Source organism: Pan troglodytes, chromosome 11, assembly GCF_028858775.2.
Source record: "Pan troglodytes isolate AG18354 chromosome 11, NHGRI_mPanTro3-v2.0_pri, whole genome shotgun sequence".
Taxonomy (NCBI): Eukaryota; Metazoa; Chordata; class Mammalia; order Primates; family Hominidae; genus Pan; species Pan troglodytes.
In genome coordinates, this window is record NC_072409.2 from 38,188,664 (window position 1) to 38,213,794 (window position 25,131).

A 25,131-nucleotide genomic window follows, 5' to 3' on the forward strand; every position below is an offset into this window, starting at 1 on the left:
GGAAGTCATTGATCTGCTTTATTAATCTCTGGTTTGCATGTCTTTTATAGTTGTTTTTAATATGTCTATCCACCTCACTAGATCCACAAGAAGGTGCTGTGGTGGTTCTCCCTGCAGACTCTCAGCAGCGTTTGGTTCAGCTTGTATATTTCCTACCCAGTCTGCCTGCTGATTTGCTTTCTCGGTTAAGTCGTTGCTGTATTATGGGAAGACTCAGTTCAAGTTTGGCTGCCATGCTTATCGGGATACTGCACATGAGGTAGCATGCTCAAGTGAGCTGTATTTTAAGTGTATAATCTTTTTCCCCTTTTACTGGTAATTTGTGAATTATGGAAGCCTTTTGAAGTCGCATACACTACTTTCATTTACTCTTAATGCAACAATTAAAACTGTATCACTAGGTAGAGTACACAAGAGTAAGACTGTTTCAAGTTACTTGTTTAATGACTTTTGTAGATAGCTTGGAATAAGGGTTGAAATAGAATTATCAAAAGTGTGTGTAGTAAGGGATTTATTGGTAGGTGATGGTGTCGTACTTCAAACCTTTGTTGTTATGGAATTGCAGTATAGACCTTTTCTTCAGAGAGCTCAGAATTTAATGTAGCTGGTGAATTAAACAAGCTTGTGTACTGAGACCAGGAATCACTTGTAATCTCTCACTTTTTTTTTTCCTGGTGGTATAATAAACATAACATAAAATTTACCATTTTAACCTTTCTTGAAAAGTTTTGCCAGGCGTAGTGGCTCATGCCTGTAATCCCAGCATTTTGGGAGGCCGAGGTGGGCAGATCACGAGGTCAGGAGTTCAAGACCAGCCTGGCCAGCATGGTGAAACCCCATCTCTGCTATAAATACAAAAATTAGCTGGGCATGATGGTGCATGCCTATAGTCCCAGCTACTCAGGAGGCTGAGGCAGGAGAATTGCTTGAACCCGGGAGGTGGAGGTTGCAGTGAGTCAAGATGGCACCACTGCACTCCAGTCTGGGCGACAGAGTGAGACTCTGTCTCAAAAAAAAGAAAGTTTTAATATTTCAAGAGACAAGTTCTCACTCTGTTGCCCAGATTAGAGTGCAAGTGGCATGATCATAGCTCACTGCAGCTTTGAACTCTTGGGCTCAGGAGATCCTCCCTCCTTGGCCTCCGAAGTAGCTAGCACTACATGCCATTTTCCATAGCGGCTGTGCCATTTTACTCTGAAACTCTGAAAGGTTTTATGTTGCTCATGTTGGAAGTATCCTCATGTATATATCTTCAGTCATAGTATTTTAGTATTCAGCAGTATTACTGGTTGTGGGTAGGGTCTGATGTGGTTTTAGGCAGAAATAGAAATCTAGGCTGTAGTTGAAAACTTTTCTTGTATAGATCCCCTATCTCAGGTAGGTAAGAGTAGCTTACTCTTAATAGACTTTCTTCATACCAGTATAGGACAGATATTTGACTCTGGTCACTGGAAGTGTGCTTCATAACTGACAATAAACTTGCCTTTTACCAAAACAGAGAAAAACATATAAATAAAATATTGTTTGTATTTAAAAATTTTAGGTTTATTTCTTCCTTGTATATGCACATTAGAGGGGCCTGGACATATTTTTTAAGAATTTTAAATATTGATTAGTTTCCCATGTTTTTTTCTTTTTAGATATTAAAAAACTGCACTTTGTTTTGTGTAAGCAAAATGCTAGGCCTTTTAAAAGTTAAATTTTTAAAAAATTTTTTCCGTAACTTAAGAGCTTGTTTTTTATTTGACTTCCAGTAGAGGGCACTCTGTTCCTCAGATATAACTTACATTCAGTTCCGTTAAATCACCCCTTGAATGTTTCTTGAAATTGATTCTCCTTGGAAGATGCATTTAATGTCTTCATCAACATCTGTTCACTTATGTTTAATAACTTTTGTCAAGGATTTTTTAAAAATCTTGCGGTTTTTTTGCTTTTTTTGTGGCGATGAGTGGCGAGAATTGGGAAAATATATTAATTTTACAAATACTGATAACACAGACTCATATTTAAATGATTGTCATTGTAGTTAAAAGTCTACCAAATTAAATTTTGCTTTTTAGTATTTGTACAGAGTCCATTAGTAGACTTCTCTCTATGTAGGTATATTATTCCCATCTAAAGTAGTCCCTTTTTAAAAAGAATACAAAATTAGGACTTTTCAGCCTTCTTGAGCCCATAGCACCATCATTTTATCACTTTTCATAGGGTCATAATAAGACTAGCCGGGCGCAGTGGCTCATACCTGTAAATCCCAGCACTATGAGAGGCTGAGGCAGGCAGATCACTTGAGGTCAGGAGTTTGAGACCAGCCTGGCCAACGTGGTGAAACCCCATCTCTATTAAAAATACAAAAATTAGCTGGGCATGGCGGCTCATGCATGTAACCCCAGCTACTCAGGAGGCTGAGGCAGGAGAATTCCTTGAACCCAGGAGGCGGAGGTTGTAGTGAGCTGAGATCGTGCCGCTGCACTCTACCCTGGGTGACAGAAGGAGACTCCATCTTTTAAAAAAAAGACTGACGGTTAGTTCATTCAGACATATGTTGGGTTACTTCATATCTTTAGTTTTTTATTCAAAATAGCTCCTCTTCTTGACCATGACTATAAAATAGTCAACTTTTAAATTATTTCCCACTTATACTCTTACAATGTTGCTTCTCAGTCCTATGCATCCTGTACACTGTTGCGAGATTGATTTTTCTGCAATACTCCTTTACTCATTTCTGATTTTTATCTTATCACACTAATTGGTCTGTGAGATCAAGTTTAGCTCAATTTTTGTAGTTCTGATACCTTGCTGTCTCTATTAAAGCATTTGTCTAATGGCAGGACATGTACCACCTAAGCAAGGATTCCATGTGTTAAAAACCCATCAGCTAGAAATCATTCATGTTTATTTTCTCTCGGCTTTTAAAAAATGTGTTTAGAATTGCTCTCTCTACCTTTTTACCAACCAGTTATAGTTTTTTTACAATCTGATGTTTTCCTCATACCATTCTACTTGTGGTGTTTCATAATAATATCCAGTGGCCTTTTCTCAGTTCTTACCCCTCTACCCCAGTTTATTTATAGCCAGATTGGGGGAACAGAAAGCATAAATACAGAAAGATGCTCCGTGGTGTTAGATAAAATCTCTGAGGAAGGAGAAATTGGCTTGCACCAAGAAGTTTGGCTTGGGTTTTAAATAGGGTGAACATATGACCTGGTCTGCCAGGAACAGTTCCATTTTACTCCTTTTGGCCCAGCATAATCAGCGCCAGCACCCCCTTTTACTCACAGAAGTGTTCAGGCTTGGAAAGTATATATGGTTTTCATAGTTTTAAAGACAGTATGATATATTGCTTGTCATTTATCACTTTTCACAGGGTCAGAATTTTAAATAGGCTGTTAAATAAATTTGCTGCCCCTTTTGGCCACTGGATGGCACAATTGCTTCCTGTTTTCATTGAGGTCAAGAAGATAATAGTTTGTTTTTCAACCACTATTTTGTACTTCTTTGTGTTGAGCATCTGTGCTTTTTATAACCCCCTTAGCATGTGCTATTGTCCCCATAGACCTTTGCTTATCACCTGGGAATGACACTCAAGAAGAGTGTTTTCATTATTTTATGCCTGTCCCCTCCTTAAGAATATTAATAAGGCTGGGTGCAGTGGCTCACACCTGTAATCCCAGAACTCTGGGAGACCGAGGCGGGTGGATCACCTGAGGTCAAGGGTTTGAGACCAGCCTGGTCAACATGGTGAAACCCCATCTCTACTAAAAATACAAAAATTAGCTGGGTGTGTTGGTGCACGTCTATAATCCCAGCTACTCAGGAGGCTGAAGCAGGAGAATCGTTTGAACCCAGGAGGTGGAGGTTGCAGTGAGCTGAGATCATGCCATTGCACTCCAGCCTGGGCAACAAGAGAAACTCCATCGCCCCCCAAAATATATATATAAATAAATATAAATGCAATTATTATAACAGTAAAAAAATTACTAAGTACTTATAGGTGAATTAGAAGTTCCTAATTTTGTTTGATATTTATTCAGTTGTCTGTGATAAAAATTTTTAGTATCAGTTTGTCTGATTATTCTCAGCCTTTTTGCAATACCCATGATTGACATCTGTTTTCTTCCTAGCCTTACCTTGAAGGGAATTTTTAAAGGAGACACTAGAAACTGATCTCATAGGAGGAACCAAATAATCCTCATTTAATGGGAAGCTGCTTTACATTTAGCTATTCCTTTTGAGTCCTCTGCCAATACCTTAGCTGCACTATTGTGAAATAGACCTAGTTACAACTTTACTAAGAATAAGAACACATAGTTGCCTTATAGTGGCTTTAAAGATAAGTTTTCTTTGCCTAATTAAGATACTTTTGCTTAGTTATGTAGGAAGCTGAAGCTTGTTTAAACATAACTCATTTGCTGAGGGTAAGACTATAAAAATCAAATAGTAAATACATAGCAGCTGAACCTACTACTGAAAAGCAAAACTTCATCTTGGCTCCTTAGAGTCTGATTTTCAGATGGGATGGAAATTTTCTGTTGTACTATATATGTTGATCAAGTATGCTTTTTAATGAAAGTTTGTATTAATATGTTTGAATTTCAAACTTTCATACTAGGGTACTTGAGCCCTTGGATATGAAATTAATACAAGGCATACTATGGGTTTTATTTTAAGCTACTAAATCAAACTTGTTTTCAGTAAAGAACAATGGTTATATACTGTGCTACCTTTGACAAGTCTGTCAAGTTGGTCACTTCTGGTAATAGTTCTCCCTTTGTTTTTTATAGATCATCATTTTCTGGGTGGAAGTATTCAGCTAAAGACTGGTTGATGAGTGATGTAGACTATTTCAGCTTCTTATTTTCCACACTTACAGGTAACCACATTCACTTGCCAGATTAAAAAAGAAAAAACCTAATATGAATCACAGTTCTCCTTCTAAGATTTGCCATTTTATCAGTTTGGTTCAGTTTTGAAGATGATAAATATTCTATCTTGGAGTGATTTTTGTGATTAGTAACTGGAAATCGAAAGAATATTTCTAACCTACATACACTGTTAGGCTTCTGAGGCAGGAGGATGGATGATTTGTCTTTGAATCTCTTATAGTATGAGTATCAAAACCCTGAGCATTATTTGAATGTCACGTTATTGTATTTTTAAGTTTGATGTACTACTACTATTATTTTAAATGTATTATTTGAATATTTTCATTTTATACTTGGATAATGATAGGATTCTTTGAAATTTTCTGAAGACTTGAAATTAGGAGAGTTAATATAGTGTCAGGATCCAAAAAGAACTTGACAGATCCAATACTATGCTGAATCTAGCAAGATAAATACTTCAGAAGATAAATGTAAGCTCCTATATGTTTACTGTATATTTATGAATGTATACATTTGAGGTGGGAGAGGCTGTGTGTTTTAATAGTAGTTGTCAGAAAGTTTTTAGTGATTTTAGAAAGCTCATTGGAAGTCAGTACTATGACATGGCTATCAAACTAGATGATGCCTCTTTAGGTCGTGCTTACAGAAGTATAGTGATTTGAACATCAAGGTAGATAGGGTTGGGCCACATCAGTGGTATTCTGATCATTTTGAGAACTATCTTTCAGGAGTGACTTTGGCAGCTTGTTTGTGTAGGTTAGGCCAAGTGTAAATAGAGGTGGTAAGGGGAACTAGAAATTGTTGAATGAACTATACATGTATTGTCAAAGTAAAAACACCTAGGGGAATGGAGTAGTTTTGAAACATTTGAAGGTCTATTATCTAAGAACCTAAAGCATTTGATATATATGTAGGAGTATATTACTGCTTTTACTTGCTCATTTGCTTTTTTAAACCTACCATTAATTGGAAAGATTATGCCTTTCACTCTAAGTAAAATTGTCAAAACCCTAGTAGAAGTGGTAAAACCTGTTTCTTGCTATATTATAGATTGGGTCTGATCACATCTTTTATATAATTATATGAATTTAACTGTCTTCATTGCTAGCATTTTATTTTTTAAAATATAGCATGAAATGCAGAAGCTCAGAGAAAACAAGGTAGCTTAAAGAATGTTCACTTGAAGGCATATGTCATCTCTGTTTTTTAAGAAAGTCACTGTTTTTTTTTTTTTTTTTTTTTTTTTTTAAATTGGCTTTCTTTGTTACCTGAATTAGGGTTTTCGAAAGAGGAGTTGACTTGGCTTCAGAGCCTTCGAGGAGTTCCTCATGTCATCCAGACACAGCTTTCCCCTGTGCTTCTCTACCTTACAGATTTGGATCAATTTTTACACCACTGGGATGTAACAGAGGTAATAGTTCATTTAAAAAGAAACTAATAATTATTAAAATTCAGTTCATCAACCAGCAATAGTTACTATATATGAGTTGCCTTGTGTGAGATCTTTTCAAAGATACTTGTTTAAAGTGCTTATAATCTTGGATGGGAGAAGTACGTTTGAAAAGGGAAACATTCTTTATAAATTATGCCACTAGAACAGAACAAATCAGCAATTTGAATGATAGATCCATCTTTTTAAAAGAGGAAAGCATTATGAAAGAGTAAGAATTTGAGGTTTTGAAGGATAAGACTTAAGTAAGAGTTGGTATCCTTGAAGGTGACTTTTTAAATGGTAGATTATTCACCAGTTCCTTTGGTTTTAAGAATTACTATGTAACTTATTAAAATTAAATTTAAAACCCAAATTCTTTAAGTTTTGAAGTTTGGTTTACAAGTCTTATTTTTTATTTTATTTTATTTTATTTTTTTGAGACAGAGTTTTGCTCTTGTTGCCCAGGTTAGAGTGCAATGGTGCAATCTCTGCTCGCTGCAACCTCCACCTCCCAGGTTTAAGTGATTCTCCTGCCTCAGCCTCCCAAGTAGCTGGGATTACAGGCAGGCGCCACTGCACCTGGCTAATTTTTTGTATTTTTAGTAGAGACGGGGTTTCACTATGTTGGCCAGGCTGGTCTCGAACTCCTGACCTTAGGTGATCCACCAGCCTCAGCCTCCCAAAGTGCTGGGATTACAGGCGTGAGCCACCACACCCAGCCTACAAGTCTTATTTTTTAAGTGAATTTAAACATTTAAAAGAGGACTTTGATTTAATTTTATTCCTTTTACAAACCTAATTTTTTTATTTTCTTAAATAACCATAATAGTATTTGTCCAATACTTCAGTTTTCTGACAAACCTTCACAAATAATTGAAGTAAATCTTAGAGATATTTAATAAATTAAAGATATAAATATGGGAAATCTTATGTTTTAGTACTACTTAATGAAACTTGAAATTAAAACCACAAGTCTAAATTAATTAACTACTGACTTTAAAAAGTTTTTTGTTACTGTTTTGGGGTTTGGTTTGGTGTTTTTTGTTTTTTTGAGATGGAGTCTCGCTTTTGTCGCCCAGGCTGGAGTGCATTGGTGCTGTCTCGGCTCACTGCAACCTCCGTCTCCCGGGTTTAAGCGATTCTCCTGCCTTAGCCTCCTGAGTAGCTGGGATTACAGGCGCCCGCCACTACTCCTGGCTAATTTTTTTGTATTTTTAGTAGAGATGGTTTTGCCATGTTGGTCAGGCTGGTCTTGAATTCCTAACCTCAGGTGATCCTCCCATCTTGGCTTCCCAAAGTGCTGAGATTACAGGTGTGAGCCACTGCTCCCAGCCTGGTGTCTTCTTTTTAAGAGATCTTGCTATTTTGCCCAGGCTGGCCTTGAATTCCTGGGCTCAAGTGATCCTCCTGCCTCAGCCTTCTGAGTAGCTGGGGCTGTAGGCATATGGCATCATGCCCAGCTGCTGACATGTTTTAAATTGGAATTATAAGGCTGATCTTTTGCCCTAATAGGCAAAATTGTCTTAAATGTTACAAATACTTATACTAAATACACAAACGGTATCACAAACATTAATACTAAAGATTTGTTTCATTTCTAAGTTTTTAAGTTTATTTTTATTCTTTTGTGTGTGCATGTAAATTTAGGGGTACAAATGCAGTTTTGTTACATGCATAAGACTATACAATGGTGAATCAGGTATCTGAGAGTATCACCCAACAACGTACACTGTACCCATTAAGTAATCTCCTATCATTCACCCCACTCCCACCCATTCACCTTTTTGAGTCTCTATTGTCTGTCATTTCACACTCTATGTCCATGAGTAGACATTATTTTTAGCTCCCACTTACAAGCAAGAATATGCGCCATTTGTCTGTGTCTGACTTGTTTCACTTAAGATAATGGCCTTCCGTTATATCCATATTGCTGCAGAAGGCATGATTTTATTCTTTTCTATGGCTAAATAGTATTTCATTGTGTGTAAATATCACATTTTCTTTATCCACGCATACGTTGGTGAACATTTAGGTCAATTCCATATATTTGCTATTGTGAATTGTGAATAGTCCTGCAATAAACATAGGTATCTTTTTGATGTAATTATTTCTTTTCCTTTGGGTACATACTTGGTAGTGGGAGTGCTGGATCGAGCGGTAGTTCTATTTTCAGTTATTTGAGAAATCTTTATACTGATTTCCACAGAGGTTGTACTAATTGACATTCTCACCAACAGTGTGTAAGTTCTGCATCCTCACCAATATCTGTTTTTTTTTTTGTCTTCTTAATAGCCATTCTGACTGGTATGAGATGATATCTTTTTGTGGTTTTAATTTGTATTTCTCTGATGATTAATGTGTTGAACATTTTTTCATGTGTGCCTTTTTGGCCAATTTGTCATCTTGAAAAATACCCATTCATATCCTTTTGTCTACTTTTTAACGGGGTTATTTGATTTTTTGTTGTTGCTTGAGTTCCTTGTATTGTAAATTTTTGGTATTAGTCTCCTGTTGGATGCATGGTTTGCCTATATTTTCTCCCATTCTGCAGGTTTTCTGTTTGCTTAGGTAGTTATTTTTCTGTGTAGAAATTTTTTAGTGTAATGAAGTCCTATTTGTCTATTGTTGTTTTTGTTGCTTGTGCTTTTGGGCTCTTAGTCATGAATTATTTGTCTAGATCAATGTCCAGAAGAGTTTTCTGTAGATTCTTAGTATTTTTATAGTTTCATGTCCTACATTTAAGTGTTTAATCCATCTCGAGTTGATTTTTGTATATTGTAAGAGAGATCCAGTTTCATTTTTCTGCATGACATTCCAATTTTCTCAGCACCATTTATTGTAAAAGTTGTCCTATCTCCAGTGTAGTTCTTGTTGACTTTGTCAAAGCTGAGTTGGTTATAAATATGTGCTGTTATTTTTGGTTCTCTATTCTGTTCCCTTGATCCATGCATCTGTTTTTATAGCAGTACCATGTTGTTGTGTTTACTACAGCCTTGTAGGTAATGTAAAGTATCACAGGGAATGTGATACTTCCAGCTTGCTCTTTTTGCTTAGTATTGCTTTGGCTATTCAGACTCTTGTTTTGGTTCCATATTATTTTTAGGATGGTTTTTTTCTAATTTTGTGAAAAATGATATTGGTATTTTGACAGCCGTTTCATTTAATCTGAAGATTAATTTGGTTAGTGTTGTCATTTTAACGATGTCAGTCTTTCTATCTGAACATTGAATGTTTTTCCATTTGTTTGTGTCGTCTACATTTTCTTTCATCAGTGTTTTCTAGTTCTCTTTGTAGAGCTCTTTTACCTCCTTGGTTAAATATATTCCTAGGTTTTTTTTTTTTAGCTATTATAAGTGGGATTGCCTTCTTGATTTTGTTTTCAACTAGTTATTGGTATATAGAAATGTACTGATTTTTGTATGTTGATCTTACATCTTGAATTCATTTCTAGATATAAGATCATACCATCTAGTTGGATATGGTGGCATGCACCTGTAGTACTAGCTACTTGGAAGGTTGGGGCAGTAGGATAGCTGGAACCCAGGAGTTTGAGGATGCAGTGAAATATGACTGTGCCACTGCACTCCAGTTGGGGCAACAGAGCGAGACTCCATCTCTTAAAAAATAATCATATCAGCAAACAGGGATAATTCAGCTTCCTCTTTTCCAATTTGGATGTCTTTTGTTTTTTTTCTCTTGCCTGATTGCTCTGGCTAGGACGTCCCGTACTATGTTGAATAGGATGATGAAAGTGGGCATCCTTGTCTTGTTCCATTTCTTACAAGAAATCTTTCCAACTTTTCTTCATTCAGTGTGATGTTGGCTGTGGGTTTGTCCTATATGGATGGCCTTTATTATTTTGAGGCATGTTTCTTCTATGCCTAGTTTGTTGAGGGTTTTTATCATGAAGGGATGCTGAATTTTATCAAATGCATTTTTTGTGTCTTTTGAAATGATCATATGGTTTTTGTCCTTAATTCTGTTTATGTGATGTATTACATTTATTGATTTGTGTATACTGAACCATTCTTGCACCCCTGAGATAGAAACCTGCATCATGGTATATTATCTTTGATGTGCTTTTAGAGTTGATTTGCAAGTATCTTCTGGAGGAATTTTGTGTCTGTGTTCATAAGGGAATAAAAGAATGAACAAAGCCTTCAGGACATTTGGGACTTATGTAAAGTGACTAAGCTTATGAATTATTGGTATTCCCAAGGGGAAGAAAGATTTAAAGTTTAGAAAACCTAGCCAACAAAGTAATTGATGAAAACTTTCCAAGCCTACCAGGAGATTTAGACATCCAGATACAGAAGGCCTAGCAGTCCTCGGGAGAATACATTGCAGAAAGGACTTCATCGTGACATATTATAATCAGACTGTCTAAAGTCAAAATGAAAGAGAGAATTCTAAAATCAGCAAGAGAATAGTGTCTAGTCATTTATAAAGAAAATCCCGTCAGACTAACAGCAGACTTTTTTAGCAGAAACCTTACAGGCCAAAAGAGAATGGGATGGCATAATCAAAGTGCTGAAAGGAAAAAACAAAAAAACCCTGAAAGCCAAAAAGTACTTTATTGGCTGAAAGTTGGGATTAGAGAGGTGGTAAAAGATACTCATACAAACAAACCACAAGTGAGCAGGAGTAGCTATACTTTTACAGGTAAAACAGACTTCAAATCAAAAACAGGCTTAAAAAATACAGAGAAAATCATTATGTAATGATGAACGGATCAATTCAGCAAGAGGATATAACAATTCTAAATATATATGCACCCAACACCACTAAGTATATATGCACCCAACACCAGAGCATCCAGATTCCAAAGTATTACTAGACCTAAAGGAAGAAATACATAGCAATACAATAATAGTGGGGTGCTTTAACACCCCAGTCTCAGCATTACATCATTGAGAAAGAAAATACAAAGAAACATCAGACTTAAGTTGAACTTTAGACTAAGTGGACCTTACAGACATTTATAGAACATTCTACTCAACAAACTGCAGAATATACATTCTTCTCATCATCACATAGAACTACCTATCTCCCAGATAGACCATATGGTAGGTCACAACAGGTCCCAACAAATTTTAAAAAATCAAAATCATACCAAGTATATCTCCTCAGACCACAGTGGAATAAAATAAGAAATCAGTACTAAGAGGAACTTTACAAATGATGCAGATACATCGTTTTGCATTAATGTATTGCAAAATTAAACAACATACACCTGAACGATGACGTGCTCTTGAGCAATCATTGAGTCACTGAAGAAATTAAAATAGAAATTCAAAACATTTTAGAAACAATTGAAAATGGAAACAAATCATGCTAAAACCCATGAGATACAGGAAAAGCAGTGCTGAGAGGGAACTTCATAGCATTAAATGTCTACATCAAAAAAGGAGAAAGATTACTAATCAGCAACCTAACGTTGCACTTCAGGGAACTAGAAAAGTAAGAACAAACCAAGCCCAAAATTAGCAGAAGACAAGAAATAACAAAGATTAGAGCAGAACTAAATGAAATAGAGATCAAAAAACAATACAAAGGGTCAACAAAATGCAAAGTTGGTTCTTCAAAATGATAAGATTGATAGCCAGTAGCTAGACTAAGGAAGAATAGTGAAGATCCAAATAGACAAAAAAAGAAATGAAAAGGAGACATAACAACTGATACCACAGAGACTGTTACAAACAACTATACACCTACAAACTGGAAAACCTAGAGGAAATGGATAAATTCCTGGAAACATGCAACTCCCCAAGGTTGAACCAGGATGAAACAGAAAATCTGAACAGACCAATAATGAGTAGTGTGGTTAAATTGGTAATAAAAAAATCTCCAGGCCAGGCGCAGTGGCTCATGCCTGCAATCCCAGCATTTTGGGAGGCTGAGGTGGGAGGATCACGAAGTCAGGAGTTCAAGACCAGCCTGAGCAATATAGTGAAACCCTGTCTCTACTAAATATACAAAAGTTACCCAGGTGTGGTGGCATGCATCTGTAGTCCCCCCTACCCGGGAGGCTTAGGCAGGAGAATTGCTTGAAGCCAGGAGGTGGAGGTTGCAGTGAGCCTAGACAGTGCCACTGCACTCCAGCGTGGGTGACAGAGCGAGACTCTGTCTCAAAAAAAAAAAAAGAAAAATCTCCAAAGAACGAAAAGCCCAGAACCAGATGGATTCACAGCTGAATTCTGCCAAATGTACAAAGAAGAGCTAATACTCATTCTCCTGAAGTTGTTTCCAAAAATCAAGGAGGGAAGAGGGAATTCTCCTTAATTCATTCTGTGACACCAGTATCACGTGATACCAAAACCATACAGGGACACGCTGAGAAAAGAAGGCTACGTACCTATGTGTGTGTCTCTTTTTTTTTTTTTTTTTGGAAACACAGTTTCACTCTGTCGCCCAAGCCGGAGTGCAGTGGCACAGTCTCAGGTCACTGCCAACCTCTGCCTCCTGGGTTCAAGCGATTCTCTTGCCTCAGCCTCTTGAGTAGCTGGGATTACAGGTATGCATCACCACACCTGCTTTTGTATTTTTAGTAGAGACGGGGTTTCACCATGTAGGCCAGGCTGGTCTTGAACTCCTGACCTCAAGTGATCTGCCTGCCTTGGCCTCCCAAAGTGCTGGAATTACAGGCGTGACCCACTGTGCCCGACCCTATTCTTTATTTCTTAAATTTCTTTCTTTTTTTTTTTTTTTTTTTTTTGACCAAGTTTCACTCTTGTTGCCCAGGCTGGCGTGCAATGACACGATCTCTGCTCACTGCAACCTCTGCCTCCCGGTTTCAAGCGATTCTCCTGCCTTAGCCTCCCGAGTAGCTGGGATTACAGGCGCTTGCCACCATGCCCGGCTAATTTTTGTATATTTAGTAGAGACAGGGTTTCACCATGTTGACCAGGCTGGTCTTGAACTTCTGACCTCAGGTGATCCACCTGCCTTGGTCTCCCAAAGTGCTGGGGTTACAGGCATGAGCCACCATGCCCGGCCACTATTTCTTAATGTTGAAAGGTGCTTGTCCAGTGAGAATGCAAAATTATGTCATCCTAAGTAATTTTGATTTCATTTTTTCATGAAGTAATATTCTCTCCTGGCTAATTTTATTTTTTGTTAGCCAGTTTTGACAGTGTTGTCAACAGGGTAGTCTCTAGGTTCAAGTTACAACCTAATCTTTTGTTGCTGTTGTTGGTATACCAATGAATTTATTTACTTGATAAATTCATTTTATTTTGAATTACCTTCATGTTCTTCCTATCTCTAGGGACTATATCTTTTATAGATATTTAACTTATTTCTCTCATGGCTTTGTTTGACTCTGGTCACAATGCTAGGGTCATGCCAATGACATCCTCTTTTTATTACCCATAGTGCCTGGTACTGTGTTTACTTATGGGTCTTGAAATCTTACGTTTATTTTAGGTTTTCAGCTTGCTTTTATCTCTCAGGGTCTGTATGGTGACTTGTAAATTCTCAGGGAAAGCTCAGCTTCTATACGGTTATGGTAGCACCTGTAACTTTCTTGGTATGATACTTGGGGAGAGTTCAGGTAGTCTCCTATTTGTGAAAGAGGAGATTATATTAGAGTAGTTATGGCAGACCAGTTTTCTGCAAAAAACAGTGAAGAATGGTATTTAGAAACCAACATGTGGAATTTAGGTGTGCTTATTGCTGTTGGGTGTTGCTTCTCCCATATCTTCTTATTGGACATAAAGTAGTCATTCAACATCACAGAGTTTATTCTAGTTATATCCTGTTTCTTTTTTGTACCTGCTTTCTCTGATAGAAACCTGGCTCCAGTTATACTTAATATATTTACTTGATCAGCTTCTCTGTCTATAATTAGTCTTCCTTTGCTGCCACCCCTCTCATCTCACTCCACTTGGGCTCTGGTTCTTTCGGGCTGTCTACTCTGGGCCATCTCAGCACTCCCACCAAATCCAGTGCCAAAGTTTACCTAGTTTGGCTCCAGCCATTGGCTTTAGAACTGAATTGTTTAGGGCAGCAAGGGGAGGCAGAAGGGAAGTGATGAAGTGGTCATTATTGAATGTGCACTTTTCAAATGTGGTTTGGATTAATAAAAATATTCACCATGTTTGTTTTGGAGTTAGGAAGATGGCCTTGGAAATGAGTTTTTTCTCATTGTTACTTAATGGTATAAAAGAAGTTACCAAGTAAAATATCTGGGTAATATCTACAAGATATTTTACAGAGAAATAATGTATAGATCTGTTGATTCCCCCCCCCACACACACTCTCAAATCTGTAAATAACAAGTATAAAAAGTCTTGATTTTTCAGGGCTAGATGACAGCTCTCTTGAACTTAACTGACTGATCTCTTCCTAGAGTGATATTCATCCTTCTACCATTCTTTTTTTTTCATGTGATGTTTTTACATATTTCATTTTTGGTAGTATACTGTATCAGATTCTGGAGTTTGTGCTGTGACTGATATCTGTGAAGGACTTAGTACTGTTCTTGACTCTTCTTGTTTTTCTGAGAACTTAGGAAATTAAAAATACTAGGGGTTTTACTTCTAACTCTCTACTTTTTGTGCAGATTTCTTTTTTACCTTTAGAGAAGGCAGTGTTATGATTAAATTGAACAGGATATTTGTATTTTCTGGGTCATAAATATTTTTCTGTGATACATTTCTCTATCAGGTGGGCAAAAAAAAGCTTTTGTTAGCCCTTTGTTCATATCACTCAGATCTTTCTGTCATAGCACTCAATAGAAATACAGTATGCCCTCACTTAATATCCTCAGTAGGTTCTTTAGGAAACAGAAATGACATACACGGCAGGTCCTTGAATAACACTTATTTTTTGGAGACAGTGTCTCACTCTGTCATCCAGGCTACAGTGCAGTGTCACCATTATGGCTTACTGCAGTGCAGCCTCAACCTCCTGGGCTCAGGCGATCCTCCTGTCCCAACCTCCTGAGTAGCTGGTACCACAAGCATGTGCTACCACATCTGGCCAACTTTTTTTTTTTTTCTAGATGAGGTACCACTATGTTGCTCAGGCTGGTTTCAAACTCCTGGGCTTGAGCAGTCCTCCCACCTTGGCCTCCCAAAGTACTAGAATTACAGTCATGAGCCACCAGGCCTGGCTGAAAAACGTTTCTTAATAATGTTGATTGGGGGGAAAAAATGATTGCATTATACATTGTTTTGCTTAAAGTCATAGTTTCCGAGAACCTGCTGAAGTTGTTAAGTAGAGGACTTACTGTGTGGTCTCCATGTTGGTAGATTGTAAGCCACTTGAGGGGTATGAGAAAGAAGAGAAGGTTTCTCATTCTTTTATTCCTGTGCATGGCATCTAATAGGGGCTAGCTCAATATTCAACATATGATTAGTAGATGAATTATTTGGAAAATTAGGCCATATATAAGGTCTATTTGTTTGATCTTTGACATTTGCATCTTCAAAGTAATTTGTTATGTGTTTCCTATTAATATGTAGAGCAAGTAAGTATTAAAAGAATCTATTGCTGGGCACAGTGGCTCACACCTGTGATCTTAGCACTTTGGGAGTCTTGAGGTAGGTGGGTTGCTTGAATCCAGGAGTTTAAGACAAGCCTGGGCAAAATGGTGGAACCCCATCTCTACTAAGAATACAAAAATTAGCCAGGCGTGGTGGTGTGCACCTGTAGTCCCAGCTACTGGGGAGGCTGAGGCCAGAGGATTGCTTGAGCCAGGTCACGGGGGTTGCGGTGAGCTGAGACTGCATCACTGCACTCCAGCCTGGGCGACAGAGTGAAACTCTGTCTCAAAAAAAAGAATCTGTTGAACTTGTTTCTGACCTAAAATGTTCTGATTTTGGTTAGTGGTTTTCTCCTTTTCTGACAGGCAGTTTTTCACAGTTTATTGGTTATTCCTGCCCGAAGTCAGAACTTTGACATCCTGCAAAGTGCCATCAGTAAGCATTTGGTAAGTATCCTTAAACTTTTTCTCTTAAGAACGAACACAGGATGCATTGGTTAGAATAGAGTTTTCCACAGCCCCAGAAAGAGCATGTCTGGAATTCTAAGATTAATGATATCATAGTCTCTTGCAGCATGATGCATTGGCAAGAACTGAGGAATCTTGGTATTTTTCCTGGCTGTTATTAATTTACTTCTGAGTGACCTTGGGAAAAGTCTCTTCTTAGGACCTCACTTTTCTAAATCAGTGAAATAAGGGACCTGAAAATTAAACTTCACATCCTTTCCAACTTCTGTAATTCACGTGTGCTTGGCCTCATTGTATTGAGAATTCAACATCTAGACTGAAGTCTGGGTTCCACCTAGAAGGTTTGGGGTCCAAAGTAGGCACATCATCTAACCCGGCACAAGGTGTGGTCACTGGCAGCTGTAGACTCCACCCTGAGACTGACCTGTTATTTGATATTGGATGTCTCATTTCCATTGGTATTAAATTCACTTTAGATATACCTCTGTAGTTGCTTTTAACTTTCTCCAGTGTTTATACTCTTATCTTTGGCTTTTTATTGTAATGTGTTATAGTACAAAGCAGGGCTCCCAAATTATATCTTTGAGAAACACACTTGTTTGGATAAAATATAGGCACATCCAGACTCCTTTTTCTCTTAAAATGTTACTTCCCTTGAGTTGGAAGAGAGTACTGCTTTGAATTCCTAGTACTTTCTCCCTGCTGTCAAACTTCCAGTCCTTATCCCTGTGCCATCAACAATGCCCACTTTTTTTTCCCTACCTCCACTCCAGAGAATTAGACTCTCCGTTGACTACATTCATTATTCTAGTAAAAGATCAATATGCCAGTCAGTCTTGGCCACTATTTTCACACAGCTTGTGGAGGAGGTTAAGACATCAGAGTTTGCAGACTTTGTAAAATCATTACCCAACAGTAGTCTCCAGGAGATTGAAACCATGTGTGCATACAGTTACAAGTTAGACTCTACCTTAATGACAATGCATACAGTACATTCTAGATGAATTAGCAAACTCTAATGACCCTTCCTGGGTTTCCTGGCAGTGAAACAGTCAAATGTTAACTATAGTAATATCTTTTACTGACTCCGGTAGAGGTATGTTTATTCATGTCTGAATGACTAAATCAAAGTGCAGAGGAAGGCTAATTTTGAAATGAACTATTTATACATTTAATTACCTGGCATATGAGTGGTGCCACATGCAAGTTTTCCAGCCTGAATAATTTAAAAATTTTTAAGTATGATTGTTGGTATTCAGATTTTCTTTGAGTGCATGAAATAATCCCTTTAAATAGTTATTTCTAACCAGCAATAGACATTTTATAGAACATTTAGAAGATTCTGTCATGAAGGGGAGGCAGTGGATTGGGTTAATAGCACTTCTTGCGTTTGCATGTTTTCAAAGTCATTTAATTTAGGGATTAAATTCTCAAAGGAAAACAGGACCTTAAGGTGTGGCAGGTGGCATATGTTAGGTATATATTGGTTTTCAGTAGAAATGACGTAAAGTTAATCGTGAATTAACAGGTTTTGGTTTTATGTGGAGGAGCGGGTCTGTTATGAAGAGGTGATTAATCTCGTTTTTCTCTGCTTAGGTTGGGTTGACTGTAATTCCTGACAGCACGGCTGGCTGTGTTTTTGGTGTTATCTGTAAGCTCCTGGATCATACTTGTGTAGTTAGTGAGACTCTACTGCCATTTCTGGCTTCTTGTTGCTACAGTCTTCTTTATTTTCTGCTCACTATAGAGAAAGGGGAAGCAGAACATCTAAGAAAGAGGTAATTATTTTTTATTCTTCAACCTTAATTTTCCTCCTGTTCCTCCTCCCCCAACCAAATAATAAAATAGACAGTTAAAGATAATTAGGTTATACAAATACTTAAATTCTGTTTCAGAGACTTTGTGTCAGCCTAGCTAGCTTTTTCTTTGTTCCTTCATGAATCCCCTTTGTGTTGTAGTGAAAATTTTTAGTTTTTTGTTCTTTCCCCTTTAAGTTACAAATTTGAAAACTTAGATGGCATTATAAAATTTCTTGAGAGGTTTCTTTTATTAACATTGCTATAAGTCTAGCAAGAAAAATAATTCTACCCTTAGGAGGATGGGCTATTAGTACCAACCTTTGTATTTTGTTTTGAGCTTCATTAGAGCTAGCCAGAGTGGGAATTTTAAAATCTTGGATTTAAGGAAATTCTTCTAAGATGCTAGTGCTTTTAATTAGTACTTTTGCTCGTATATAAAATATTCAGGCTAGAGCTTTTAGCATAGTTGGGAAGATTTTGCTTTAATTTTAAAAAGTATTTTATGCTTGTGTTCTTATTTGTGTGCCCATTAAAAGTTCATTGTAGAAGGTTTTAAAACCTGCTAACAGGTTGGCAAATATTCTGTCACCTGCTGTTAATGTTTTGATATGTGCCTTTTTGGTCTTTTTTGAACTTTTAAATGACATGAAAATACATATACTGAATGTATAAAAAAAAATTACGTAGTTTAAAAGGTAATTATAAACTGAACCTCCATTTAACCAACCCCAGGTTCGGATATAGAATATCATCAGCACATATACTGTTAATGTACCCTGCACAGTTAAATGTCTTCTACGTACCCCTCTGCCCCAGATCACTTGGTGTTGATCAACTTCATTACCTTAAAAAAAAAATGGTTTTATGTGCATTTGTGAACAGTATCAGGTTTGTTTTGCATATTTGTGGATTTTTTTGTAATGGGAATTATACTGCATGTATTTTTTGTGATTTGATTCTCTCAGCATTGCTTTTGAGATTGATTGAAGTTGACTCATTCAGCTGTATTTCATTCGTTTTTATTTCTCCATACTAGGGTTCAGCAAAGTTCTTTCTATAAAGGGTTAGTTAGTAAATATTTTAGGTTTTGCAGACCATTAGGTCTCTGTCATGGCTACTCAACACTACCACGGTAGTGTGAAAGCATCAATAGATAATATGTAAATAAATGAGTATAATTGTGTTCCAGTAAAACTATTTACAAATACTTACCATGGGCTGGATTTGGCCTGTGGCCATAGTTTGCTCAGTCTGCTCTATAGTATTCTGTTACATGCATGTACCATAACTTAGCCATTTTATTGTCAGCATTCAAATTTTTTCCAGTAAGAGTATGTGCATAGAAAAAAATTGTGTATTTCACTTTAAATATACTATAAAATTTATGCATAACATAAATTCGACGATAGTTTTCTTATACATCATCAAACATTAGGTCTGACAGGTCAAGAAAAGGCTTTATAAGTAGCAAGGAACTTCTCAGGGTTCTAGAGATTTTATAAGATCCCCACTTAATGAAATGTGTGTGTATTGCTATTTGTTATTTCCTGTCACTTGAAGTATGGCCCCTAAAACAACTTCATGCAAAGTTTCAAAGATCTATTGTAGTTTCTTATAGAGAAACATCCTTTGACTTCATGTGGCTGGAATGAACAAAATTAAGTGTGTGTAATACTTGTTTGCCTGTTTAAAATGCCCAGTTGTAGGGGTATTCTATACTGGGTACTGGAAAGGTTAACATTACTAGGATATTAGGCACAGTTGGCAGCCGAAGTCTTAGGTACCTAAAATTCCCATTTGGGCTATTTCTTCCCCACTGGAGAAGGTGTTTATAAGATTACAAAATGATGAAAGTGCTAGTCAAATTACTGGGGAGCCTTTGATTTCACAAGTGCTGGCCAGAAAGTTAGGTTTGACCGAGTTGAGTTGTTTAGTACTGTCTGCTGTGCCTCGAAGATACTGTTCTATTGTCTCCTTGCCTCAGTGTTAACTAATGAAAAAATCTGCTGTTAGTCTGAGCCCTCTTAGTTTGTAGGTAGTGATCTTACAGGTAGTAATCTATATTTTTACTGTTTTCTCTTTATCTTCAGTGTGTTGCAGATCAGGATGTGTCCTAGTGTAGATTTGTTATTTATCCTGCCCGAGACATAGTGTGCTTCTGTAATGTGAAGATTCAGTTTTTTTTCTTCAAGTCTGGAAAGTTGTTATTAATTTTTAACCATCTTCCCCCATTGTTTCTATTTTCTTCTAAAAACTCCTTTTAAACATAGGGAGCTTTTTATTCTGTCTTCATCTCTTAAAAATCTTTCAATTTGCTAATTCTTTTACTTAATCCTCCTACTGAGATTTTATTTCATCAACTTTTGTTTTCTTTTGGATTTGTTTCTATTTTGGATTTTTATTTGGTATTTTGTCATTTTCGCGTGTTCTTGGTTTATTGGTGTTTCTTTAAAGTTCTTGTTAGTTCCATTAGCTCCTTTTTCCTGCGGTGTTGGCATTCTCCCTTATTTTAGGGAGCAAGTTGAACAGACTTGTATATTTTGGGCTGCATACCTTTTCCCTAAGTGTGTCTTTTGTGGGAGTTCTGTGGAGGTTTATAGAGACTTCCCTGTAGGATAGTTTGACATTGGCATTTTCCTGGCTTCCCATTCTGTGCAAGGAGCATAGTTCAAACTCCCTGCCTTCCATACCTGGGTTCTGAAGCCTCAGCTTCCAGTACTGTTGACTGTTGAAAATCCTAGCCCTAAAATCCCACATACAGTTTTTATGACTGTTGGATATCTTTATATGAATTTCATTATAGTTTCTTTCACCTAGAGGTTTTACCCATCTGGCCTTGAGCTTGGCGGTCTTTTTTTTTAAAGGTCTGTGGTTATTTGAAATCCACTCAAATTAAGAAAAGTAGAAAATGAAAATATTTGATTATTACAGGAGTAACTTGTAAAACCCAAGGGCTAGGAATTAGAAATTTAGCAAGAGACAAAGCAGCTTACTCTACGTTTCTTCTAGTTTGTGTAGTCTATATCTCTGTGCCTTTGCATTAGCTATGTCTGCAGTCTGGCTTTCTCTTTTCTCCTTGCACGTGACTGTCCCAGCTGGGCTCTGCATAAGAGTATCTATTTGGCCTAGAATGGATTCACTATTCACCATAGATGGAATTACCATATGTGCAGTCAGGGAAATTGGTTATATAGTGAAGGGGCTGCTCCCTCTAGACCTGGAGGTAGTCAGGTTCTCTTAGAAAGATTTAGGAACTAGGAGGATTATACACTCCTGGTAAAGAAGCTGCAAAAAGGTCAGAGCCTTTCATAGTCAGTGGACTCTAGGTCCATGTGAATATTGCACCATCTAATTAACGCTTGGAGAATGTGGTTAGGCTAGCTGCAAGGTCACCTGTCTCTACCATAAACATTTTGTTCCATAAAGATACCGAGAGAATGATGTTCTTGATTTGGCTCTTAGCCTAAATGTTAGTGAAAAACACCATGTTTATTGAAATGTGGATAGTTTCTCTTGTTCTTAAGTTTAATTAGGGCCCACTTGTCATTTTTTTGTTTGTTTTTGCAATTGCTTTTGAGGACTTAGTAATGAATTCTTAATCTATCTTGAGTTAATTTTTTTTTTTGAGACGGAGTCTCATTCTTTTGCCAGGCTGGAGTGCAGTGGTGTGATCTCGGCTCACTGCAACCTCCACCTCCCGGATTCAAGCAATTCTCCTGCCTCAGCCTCCCGAGTAGCTGGGACTGCAGGCGCGTGCCACCATGCCTGGCTAATTTTGTATCTGTAGTAGAGATGGGGTTTCTCCATGTTGGCCAGGATGGTCTTGATTTCTTGACTTCGTGATCCACCTGCCTCAGCCTCCCAAAGTGCTGGGATTACAGGCGTGAGCCACCGCGCCTGGCCGAGTTAATTTTTTGTATGTGATGAAAGATAGGGATCCATTTTTATTCTTCTACAGAAGGATAGCCAATTGTCCCAGCACCATTTATTGAATAGGGAATCCTTGCCCTGTTGCTTGTTTTTGTCACCTTAGTTGAAGATGAGATAGTTGTAGGTATGTGGCTTTATTTCTGGGTTCTCTTTTCTGTTCCATTGGTTTATCTGTCTGTTGTTTTCTATCATTACCATGCTGTTTTGGCTACTGTAGCCTTGTAGTGTACTGTGAAGTCAGGTTGTTTTTGCTTAGGATTGCTTTGGCCATTCTGGCTTTTTTGGTTCCATGTGAATTTTAGAATATTTTTTTCAATTGTGTGAAGAATGATGTTGGTAGTTTGATAGGAATACAGTTGAATCTGTAGGTTGCTTTGAGCAGTGTGGCCATTTTAACGATACTGATTATTCCAATTCATGAGCATGGAATGTTTTTCCATTTATCTGTGTCATCTGTGATTTCTCTCAGCAGTGTTCTGTAGTTTTTCTTGTAGAGATCTTTCACCTCCTTGGTTAGATGTATTCCTAGGTATTTCGTGTGTGTGTGTGGCTATTGTAAATGAGATTGCGTTCTTGATTTGGCTCTCAGTTTAAATGTTATTGGAAAACATGTTTCTTAAAAGGACATTTCACTTTGGGGGAATATAGAAGGGGGGCTTTTCCTGTGGGCATTTGCTCACTGACTCATTTCTGTCTCTGTTATTGTAGGGACAAGCTGTGGGGGGTCTGTGTCTCCATCCTGGCTCTCTTGCCTCGAGTCCTCAGGTTGATGCTGCAGAGCCTGAGGGTGAACAGAGTTGGGCCTGAGGAGCTGCCTGTTGTGGGCCAGCTGCTTCGACTGCTGCTTCAGCATGCACCCCTCAGGACTCATATGTTGACCAATGCGATCTTGGTGCAGCAGATCATCAAGAATATCACGGTAAGAAGCATGGTACCGGAGGCTTTGCAATATTAGCATAAGAATGCATTTATGACGGGGGCATGGGGGAGAGTGTGTTTTGAGGGAGGAAAGGGATCCCATACATTGAGTCCAGGAATTAATCCCAATATGGTAGTTTCTCAGGGTCTCCCGTGCTGTCCAGCACCTGACTGTGACTTAATGGGGGGGGGGGGGTGTCTGTGATTCCAGAATTAGTAATAAAAGTCTTAAAATAATCAAACTCAATGAAGGTGACAAAGCTTAGTTTAGTTTGAAAAGGTAAGGGCATCAGAGTCATTCCTACCTAGACTGTGATACAGACTCTATTAATGAACTGTGACAGCTTGGCAAGTTTTTTTCTTTCTTTCTTACCTATCCAAGCTTGTTTTCCTACCTGTAAAAATGGGAATAATGCCAACTTTATTGTGTTTTGGTGATCATTAAAGGAGATAACCCAAGTAAAGTTTGTAGTATACCTGACATTTGTTAAGTGCTCCATAAATGTTGTCATTAAGGAAATTATTTAGCAGGAATAAACTTCAGGCCAATTTCTAGTCACTTAGTTCACTCTAAAGTAAGAAAATCAGAAGTTGCAGACTTCAGCTTTGTCTAATGGTTGGCTCTCTGCCTTCAGCTGTGTCTGGCTGGGACAGCTCTGTTGTTTAGGATTCCTTTGGTGATTTTAGTTTGGGCGGGGGTTAAAAAAGTGTCTTGTATAGTTTGATTTGCAGATTATCCCTTGAGATTCGTAGTGATACTTTGAAGTAATAGTGCTTTTACATGCATATAACACAGGTGCTCATTAGTATTTTTTCAGTAGCCTTTGTAGGGGTAATGGAAGTGGCAGTGGAATAATTCAGAAATAGTGAAGGGAAGAAAATCAAGAGCTTGGATTATTCCCAGACTGGAGAATCAGCCCGTCTTTGTAAAGAAGAGATTGACAGAAATTGTTGGTTGGCCCTGTAGAGTTATTCTCAGTTGGCATTGGGGTAAAGATCATGAGACACTAGAATGGCAAGAGGGAGAGGCAAGGGTGAAGGGATGGTTGGTGGTGAAATTTCATTAGTCTCTAGCATGTGCAGGAGGGAACAGACTCAACAAGAAACCATTAGCATTTGAGGATATAACTAGGAATTTTCACTGCCTGTGGTAATGCCCAATTAATAGTTCCCTGTTTCCTGGAAGACTTCCTATGGTAATTTACAGATGGGGATACAGTTGCCAAAGCTCTGGGAAATTGTGTTTGGGTGTGAAAAATACTGTCAGGTAGCATAGTGATTTGGGTGCAGTTCTCAGATTACTCTTGTTTTTCTCTCCAGACATTGAAGAGTGGAAGTGTTCAGGAACAGTGGCTCACAGACTTACATTACTGCTTCAACGTGTATATCACTGGGCATCCCCAAGGGCCCAGCGCACTGGCTACAGTGTATTGAAGAGGCCATGGTACCTCCTGTTTGAAGTTGTTTATTCACATCTATCTTATTTGAAGAAAGACTGATGTACTAGATCTTTGTCATTAAAGCTGAACTTTTAAAGAAGTTTACGAACCTTCTTTGCACTGATATAGGAAAATAATGTTTGGGCGTTCCTATTGATGTGTAGGCTGGCTTCCTGGACTAGCACACGATACATGGTCACAGGCGGTTGTGCATTGTGCATTTCATAGGAGCTAAATATTTACAAAATAGAGAGTGATACTGTGGTACCTTCTGTTATATACCAAGAAACTGGCTAAATCTTTGTAATCCCATCCAGGCAGACCTCCTTCTTTGTGTTTTTGTGATCACAAAAACAATGAATATAATAATTAGTAAACTAAAAACCAAGGTAATTAAGTGAACACTTCATTGCCTATCTATCTCTTACCGTTAGCACAGAAGTGGCACTGATCTGAAGAAAATGAAAGCAACCCCCAAAATACCTGTGAGTAAAATATATCACTGTTTATGCCTACTGTCAATATTCTCACAGCAGCTTTCCCCTTAAACAATGTGAAAGAGCCCATCATCACTGGATTTTATTTAAACCAGGTGTTCTTAGAATGCTAGGATGTGTGCCGTTTCATTCTTCCCTGCCAACAGGAATGGCATTTTAAGAAGATTGCTCACTTCTGCAAGTTGGTCAGAAAATACAAGTAGAACGTTGACGCCTGAGTTAGCACCTTGCTGCATGAACAGTCTGGTCTGTAAACCCTACCTGACAGAATCCCTGAT

General features: G+C 37.8%; 1 protein-coding gene across 4 annotated transcripts in view; it reads left to right on the top strand.

The window, feature by feature from the left end:
- The window catches only part of TEX10 (testis expressed 10), a 50,918-nt gene extending 26,462 nt beyond the window's left edge, over positions 1-24,456 (top strand). For 2 of the 4 annotated variants that reach the window (XM_054657780.2, XM_054657779.1), the window contains exons 9-15: positions 82-259; positions 4,782-4,870; positions 6,161-6,294; positions 16,169-16,249; positions 17,867-18,048; positions 22,708-22,918; positions 24,238-24,456. In XM_054657780.2, the coding sequence (XP_054513755.1) occupies positions 82-259; positions 4,782-4,870; positions 6,161-6,294; positions 16,169-16,249; positions 17,867-18,048; positions 22,708-22,918; positions 24,238-24,351 (989 nt within the window). In that variant the 3' untranslated portion in view covers positions 24,352-24,456. 4 annotated transcript variants of the gene reach the window in all.
- The last annotated feature ends 675 nt before the right edge of the window (positions 24,457-25,131 follow it).